This window comes from Cornus florida, unplaced genomic scaffold, assembly GCF_030987335.1.
Source record: "Cornus florida cultivar Cherokee Brave unplaced genomic scaffold, ASM3098733v1 CherokeeBrave_3.0.0_Hap2_Chr07, whole genome shotgun sequence".
In the NCBI taxonomy this organism is placed as follows: domain Eukaryota; kingdom Viridiplantae; phylum Streptophyta; class Magnoliopsida; order Cornales; family Cornaceae; genus Cornus; species Cornus florida.
Window position 1 is genome coordinate 7,117,815 of NW_026775577.1, and position 8,141 is coordinate 7,125,955.

The 8,141-nt window shown below is 32.8% G+C and overlaps 1 protein-coding gene across 1 annotated transcript; it reads left to right on the top strand.

Annotated features, from left to right (window-relative positions):
- The first annotated feature begins 3,210 nt into the window (after nucleotides 1–3,210).
- LOC132315934 (transmembrane emp24 domain-containing protein p24delta9-like) lies at nucleotides 3,211–8,141 on the top strand. The gene is made up of 4 exons (XM_059814382.1): nucleotides 3,211–3,527; nucleotides 4,994–5,203; nucleotides 7,488–7,564; nucleotides 7,695–8,141. The coding sequence occupies exons 1-4, from the start codon at nucleotides 3,324–3,326 to the stop codon at nucleotides 7,837–7,839; spliced, it is 636 nt and encodes a 211-aa protein (XP_059670365.1). The 5' UTR covers nucleotides 3,211–3,323; the 3' UTR covers nucleotides 7,840–8,141.

An 8,141-nucleotide genomic window follows, 5' to 3' on the forward strand; every position in this document is an offset into this window, starting at 1 on the left:
GTAAAAAAAAAAAAAAAAAAAATCTTTTTCATACAATATATTGACGAAAAATTAATAAAATACTTTTGAAAAAAATACCTTCTTTTCATGTAATATATTCATTAAAAATTAAAGATAAATTTATGTAAATTTAATGAAAAATAAATTAGTACGAATTTTTTCATAATTTATTTAGATAAGAAAAATATATTAAATATAATTCAATAAGAAGGGGTATTAAGGTCATTTAATGAAATATAGTATAGTCATTGGGGTATGTTGCAACAAAATGATATAATTTAGGGAGTTTTATACATAAAATTTAATTCAAAAAAGTTATTTGTAAATTCAAATATAGGTCAAGGAGGTTTTTTTTTTTTTTTTTTGTTTTTTTTTAACGTTACTCTTATTCTTATTAGTATTAGTATTATTATTATTATTATTATTACTAACTAAATTTAAAGGGGCTTTCTTTGATTGTGATGTGACAGTCATCTTTGGCATCTACCTCCCAACGTAATTATAAAAAGTTTATATGGAGTAGGAAAAGGTTTATATGGAATAGGAAATGTAGATTTTTACGGGCTTAATATATCTATCATCATAAGTTTATATTAATTGGAATCCCTTATATACCATTAATTATTGCAAATGATCATTACACTTTTTTGGCTTTTTGCTCATGTAATCTCCTTTTCAAGTGGACACATTTTATTTTTTTATTTATTTTGGGATAAATATTTTATATATATATATATATATATATATATATATATATATATATATTAATAGTTAAATACTATATAGAGTATGTTTTATGGTCAAAGACAATGGAGGATTGCACATGTTATGCTTTATGAGCATTCCTTATATTTTGTTTTCACACTCATCTCATAAATATTACTCCTATACCATACAACCCCAAGGAAATTGTCCGTGACAAAAAAAAAGTTTGATATTAAGATTGGGTGTTCGAATTTCAATGAAACTTTTTTAGTAATTATTTGCTTAAGGTGAAATTGCATGTGCCAAATGATGGTTGCATGTGATTTGGTGGGACTACAAGTGCCAAGTGGTGGACTTCTGAAGCAGACACCACCATCAACCAGAAAATAATAATTATAAAGTAAATTAAATTACCCCACAACTAATCAGGTACAAACATAAAACTCTAGCCTATACATGTTTAGTCCCCTTTTTTCACAAGGATATTACCATATACCCCAAAAAAAAAAAAAAAAAAAAAAACTCTTAACTTATATATGTTCAGTTCAAGGCCACTAAATAATTGTCACAAGCCTCTGCTTTCACATCACATATAGATAGGAAATATCTTACACTTTAAAGAGCATGTAGAAACTTAAATTTTGGATTAGATAGCAAGCGTTTTACTTCTTGTAGTTAATATCAAATCCATTATGTGATGTTACCTTAAACCTCCATCGTAGGCGTAAGGTGTTTGGGTTTAAGTTTGGATCATATCTGAGTCCTCCAATTGTGCTCCACAAGGTGTTTGGGTTTAAGTTCGGATCATATCTGAGTCCTCCAATTGTGCTCCACATATGTGGTTGTGAATCCGGTTATTATTAGGTCCTCTCTCGCCAATAAAATGAACTATATGTGAGATATATCTTATAATTGACTAATTTCGTTGTCAAATAAGTCCATTCGAGTTGTAATTTTTTTGTTCAAAATTTCAAAGATTGAAGATCGGATGCGGATTTGAAGAAGTTCAAGTGTTCATGGGTTGCTACACTCCGAACAGTGCTTTAGGAAAATATGTGAGTGAGTAAGAACACTTAGGGAGTTTAGAAGGTTGAAGGAAACGGACAATACCTTTCTGTCCATTGGGAACCGGTAGGATGATCTTTGAACCGGTAGGAAATCTTGATCCACAATAGGTTTGTTCACTGCCAATCTTGAACCGGTACCTCAGTTAGGAACCGGTAGCCAAAGTGTGTCGAAAAGGCTTCTGACCTTCTTGAACCGATACCAAGTTTGGGAACCGTTACCAAGAATCCTGACAGCATTAGAACTTTCAGTTTCTTCTTCTGATTGTTTCCTTTTGATCCCAACTTCTTTCCAAGTCCTATGCACGAAATTTTTCATATTTTCAGAGGGACTAGGACATTCTAAACTCTATATAAACATTGGTAGTCATCTAAGTTTATTCGGGACTTTAGGGAAAATCAATTCTATATTTTAAGAAAGCCTTTAGAGAGAGAGAAATTCAGAAAATCAAATCAGATTATTCTGAATTTATTTTTGAGAGCACACACATATATTCATGAGTGATTTAGTTATGTTGTTCTCTATCTCATCGGAATTGGAACTATATTGAAGATTCAGAGATTCCGAATGAAGAGCATGATTTAATTCTCCTACATCAAATTCAAATCTAGAAGAATAGAAGTAAAAGCGATCACACTTTGAAAGGATTGGAGCATTCGAGGAGTGTTGTCTGATCTACCTGTTACTCTTCTACAAATATCAAGCATAAGTCTGAGGTCAAGTTAATGTTGGATAGAGAGTCGCAAAAGCAGAGGATTGTCAGCAATTGGTGTTTGGTAGAACGATAGGGTATGAGTTAGAGTCAAAGTTCGGTATACTTTGTTTCAAATATAGTGGATCAGTTTACTTTGGACTGAATAGTCCATGAGGTTTTTCCCATGCAAACAGTTGACGTATTTTATCTATTGGAGTTTTCTCACTAAAATCCTGGTGCAATCTCTCTAAACTTCTACTTGCTTTACTTTACGGTATTTATATTTGTGATTGTGGATATTTAAATTGATCATATAATTTAATCAATCCTAAATTAAGCAAATTGACCTAATAATCATATCTAAATCATTAAAGAAGTTAATCACAATTAAAATTAACTAACTATTTTCGTACCCTGCATAACTCTATTTTTTACACTATAACCCAATGAGTGCTTGATAGTAGTGTGGATATGATAACCATATTACAATTTATACCATATTTCATTTTTCTTTTTTTCTTTTTCTTTTTTTCACCATTTTTCTTTTTCCAATCTTCTTCTTTTCTTCGTCCTTTTTTTTTTTATTTTTGTATGAAAGAATCTTTCTAGGTTGGAGAAAACTATTGCTCCAAAACTTCCCTTAGAAACCTCTTATGTGGATTAAGACATGTGGCGACCAATTATAGGTGACAACTCAGCTACCAATAGCAACTGAACCCGCGTAATACTAGGTAGTGACTCGGTCGTTATTTCACTCGCTACCTCAGACGAACAGAAAATATGAATGAACCATATGATATACTGGATTTGCTAACAATCACAAACCCTAATTCACCAATCTTACATTTCTACACACACAATGTGGAGATTCAAAACCCTAATTCTAATCCTCTGGTCATTATTCACACCCATCGTTCAATCAATGCGATTTGAACTCCACTCGGGGAACACCAAATGTATAACAGAGGATATCAAGAACAATGCCATGACCGTTGGCAAGTACAGCGTCGTAAACCCTATTGAGGGCCATCCTATGCCCGACACGCACAAGATCACAGTCAGGGTGAGCCATTTGATCTAATTGTGAAACTGTGATTTGTTCACTATGATTGATATTCAATTTTGGGGTTTGTTGTTTTGATCATTATGTTGTTGTGGTATGTATTTTGAAATGTGAATGAAACCCTACCTTTTCTTTATAATTAGAGAATTGATTGACTTGGTCATATTGGCCCTGCTAGTTTACAATTTTTAATTTTAAAACCCTAACTGTTCTGTACGTTCTGGAATTCTCAATGTGTTGGTGGGATGTCGTTTTTCGAGGAATCAAGTCGGTATAAATGGGGGCCATTTCAATGAACCACTTTAACTGTAAATTTATATTTTGCTCCTTGTCATCTTCAAAGGGACTAATTTGGTAATAATGTGGTTGGTACAATTAAAAGATCCGAATTTTTTAAACCAAATTTTTTTAATATATAGTGTGATTGTTGTACTATTTAGGCACTTGTTTATGGGAAATTTATTTGATATTGTAGATCTCAGATTCTATGATGATGAGGTACCGAGAAATAGAGGCCTAGGTGGAGTGCCGAGCTGCCACACAGTGTCCTCGCGTGGAGGAGAGAGGAAGAGGTGGTGGGGTTAAGCTTTTTTGGTGGTAGAGTCAGTCCCTTTTGGTATTAAGTCTCTCTTGTTTTTCAACTGCCATTCTTCACATCATTCACTCCTTTTAAGCAAGCAATTCAGAGCTGCTCGAAAAATCAGATCGGGAGCTTTTCTCGTAATGACCAAGTGCTGCACAAATAAAAGGCCAGCGGGGACTCTTGGTTGATATCCATAAAAGGAGTGATACTGTATAAGCAACATCTTAATTAATGTATATCTCAAATTTTCTTAGCTTTCATAGTGGTAGTTCTAGCACCTTCATCTCGTAAATTACATGCGAACAATAACTAATGCAAAAACAACTGTACTCTGAAAGAGTAGTTGTGGTATTTGAGAAAAATCATTTACTTATGAAGTAGGGTTAGAAGTGTCATTTCCTTTTAAGATTGGAGTGTAATTGTAGAAAATGGGAGTACGAATTTGGCCTCCATATATGTTATATATAATATTTACACTTACTAAGTGTCGTTATTTTTTATTACCAAATATGAAAATCTATGTACGAACCAAAGGGGCATACTCCCCTAGACAAACAACTCCAAACAACCTACCAAAAGACATAAAACAGGCATGAATTATGAAAGAATTCTAATACTTACTGTTGATGATTTGAGGGGTATTTTTCTTTGATACTTGTTTTGGGAGGTTAACTTGGTATTATATGATTGTTACAGTGCCAAAGTTGTTTGTTCTCCTTATAATCTTCAACTTTGGTGATTTTAGGAATCTGCTACGGGTGATTTGTTTGGTAATGTAGTTGCAGTAGAATTTTTGAATTTAAAATTTGTGTTTTTTATCATCCATGTTTTTGGAAGAAAGTTAGGCTTTCAAAGTGATTTGGCATATTGTGAGTATGTACAGGTCACATCACCACACGGAAACAATTATCACTATGGGGATCATGTGGATTCTGGTACCTTTGCATTTACCGCGGCTGAGGCTGGTGATTATATGACTTGTTTTTGGACGCCTGATCACAAGCCGATGATTATTGTCTCGGTTGATTTTGAATGGAAATCAGGTGTTGCTGCGAAGGATTGGTCAAAGGTTGCTAAGAAAGGACAGATCGAAGTAAGGAATTTAGCCCCTTTTTTTCAAGCTTATTTGGCTATTTAGGCAGTTAAATACCTTTGTATGAAGTTATTTTTGTCTGACAACCATATTATAGAGCTTTGGTTGTTCTCAGATTCTAGAATTTCTCTGCTTATTTGATTTTCTTACAGTTCATATCAATAGATAAGTCTGAATATTCATCTATTAGAGACGTTGATGGTTCATCGAATTCAAAATGTGAAATTTAAGTAGACTAGCTCCTTGTGAATATCTTTTGTTTCATGAATAAGTCAGCCATTTTGATTTAATGCTGTGAGATTTCTGAAGTTATGACTTGTTTGGCTGTCTTATAGTGTCTTCTTGCTTCACTATCTAGACTTCAACTGGGATATATATACACACACATATATGGTAAGAAAGATAAACTTACAAATTCACAATTGTCCATTATGGGGACTTGAACCCTCAACCTTTCATTGGAAAATAGAGATGTCACTAAAGCTAAACTTTTGTTATCTGAAAGTTTATATATAGATACTTGAAATACTAGGCACAATTTTCATAAGGATTGTAAAATTGAAGATAAATTATGAAGAAACAAAAGTAATACTTATAGATAGAGAAGGTAAAAAATAAATAAATAAATAAATAAAAGGGAGAAGGATATTAATTAAACATATAAAGTTTGCTAGATGGTTAACTATGTACATATGATTACAATTTACCTTTTGTTTATTTACTAGGGCAATTCCCATCATTGTAGGAGGTAGCTAGGATAGATGGTTATTATGCTATTGTCATATGCAATCTATTTGTTGCCATTGTAGCTATCCATAAAACTAGCAGTAGCCATCAAGCTATGTACCTTTGGCATAGAGCATCGTGATATTTTTTGATAAGTGATCTTGTTATATGAAAAAATGAACATTATCTTCGTGATTGTTTCATTTTTTGTACACTGTGAGTACAAAAGTATGATTCATAATATTATAGATTATTCCATTCAATTTCTTATTTAATTGTTTGAATGATGCAAAAGTTTTCGAAAGTGCTTCATCTAGATTATGTAATTCGGGTGGTATGTGACTGGTTGGTCAATCCAAATTTCTGTCTTTGATGCAGAATTTATTCGTATTTGTTATGATTTGCTTTGACTATTTGTCTGTGAGCAATAGTTGTTTTGCAGTTTTGGGTCATAAAAATAAGTGGCGTATGGCATATGTCGTGGCTGTGAGCAATAGTTGTTGTGCAGTTTCGGATTATACCAATAAATGGTGCATGGGATATGTCATGTGAATGAAAAAAAGTAAGGCAACAATGATAAAATAGTATCTCAGGAACCGTAACAAGTCCTTTTTTTTTTTTTTTTGACAGTAAGCAAGGAACTGAAACAAGTCAATCCAAATCTTTGTCTTCGATGCAGAATTTATGTGTTGGTTTTGTGTTGCTGTGGCTATTTGGTTGTGGCAATAGTTGTTGTGCAGTTTCGGTTCACATAAATTAGTGGTGATGGCATAGGTAATGTGAATGAAAAAAGTAGGTCAACAATGATTAAATAGTACATTCAGGAACCAAAACAAGTTTCTTTTTTTTTTTTTCTTTTTTCAGTAAGCAAGGAACTGAAACGAGTCAATCCAATTTTTTTCTTCGATGCAGAATTTATTCGTTATGTTTTACTGTGACTATTTGGCTGTGGGCAATAGTTGTTGTGCAGTTTCGGATCATATAAATAAGTGGTGTATGGCCTATGTCATGTGAATGAAAAATGTAAGGCAACAATGATAAAATTGTATCCTCGGGAATTGGTCAATCCAAATCTGTCTTTAATGTAGAATTTATTTGTGTTGATTATGATTTGCTGTGACTATTTGGCTATGAGCAATAGTTTTTGTGCGGTTTCGGATTATATAAGTAAATGGTGTATAGCATATGTCATGTGAATGAAAAAAAAAGTAAGGTGACAATGAAGAAATAATATCCTTAGGAACCGAACAAGTCCCTTTTTATTCTTTTCTTCTGGTTTTTTTTTTTTTTTTTTTTTTTACCCTAGGCAAGGAACTGAAACGAGTCATGCGTATTGTTGTCTGCAAGTTACTTTGGTAGGAAGATGTAGCCGTTTACTGACTGCCAGTAGCATGCATCTTTTAACGAAATTGTTTCCCATTACTTTTTTATTTTATTTTATAGTATACTGATACATTTTGTTAATGGAACTAATTTATTGACGATCTGATATAATGCTATATAAGGACTGTAAATTCTGAACTTTAATGTTGCTTTTCTTGTTATGTTTCGCTTCTAGGTCATGGAACTTGAGTTACAGAAATTGTATTACACTGTGTCCTCCATTCATGATGAGATGTTCTTTCTTCGTGAAAGGTAAAGATGAAAAGACTTTCCAACTCCCAAATTAATTTTTTTGTAAATAGGTATTTATCTTTGTGCTGGATTTTTTTAATCGAACAGTCCCATTTAATGAGTTTTTTCCCCTTATGTCTGGATGTTGTAGGGAGGAAGAAATGCAACAACTGAATAGAGCAACCAATTCCAAGATGTTCACTTTTACTTTCTTTTCTATTCTGGTTGTCTTGTCAGTGGCCGGTCTGCAACTATGGTATTTGAAGACATTCTTCGAGAGGAAGAAGCTCCTCTAGCTTTGCTAAGTGTTTTTTACATTTCCTTTTCACACCTCGAGTTCTTTTGTTTTGTAGTAACATAATTATATTTTCATTTTCATTTAAAGACTATTTTTTACTGACCCTTGTATCGCTTGGTTTTCGATCAGTAATAGAAAAAGTAGATGCTGAAGATGGTTCTTGAAAATTCGTCCTCCTGTAGAGGTTGTTGCAACCACTGACAATATGAATTACGGCATGAATGAATGTTATATTGATTTCAGAGCTATTATCCTTATGTATGGTAATTGCCAAGTGCCTTGAGAACATCGTAAACGTTT

What these genes read in the sequence shown, in the direction of transcription:
- LOC132315934 (XM_059814382.1), top strand. Translation starts at nt 3,324, where the DNA reads ATGTGGAGATTCAAAACCCTAATTCTAATCCTCTGGTCATTATTCACA. An exon ending in CGCACAAGATCACAGTCAGG is followed by an intron (nt 3,528 to 4,993) that starts GTGAGCCATTTG and finishes GAGTATGTACAG; the next exon opens with GTCACATCACCACACGGAAA. An exon ending in CTAAGAAAGGACAGATCGAA is followed by an intron (nt 5,204 to 7,487) that starts GTAAGGAATTTA and finishes TTTCGCTTCTAG; the next exon opens with GTCATGGAACTTGAGTTACA.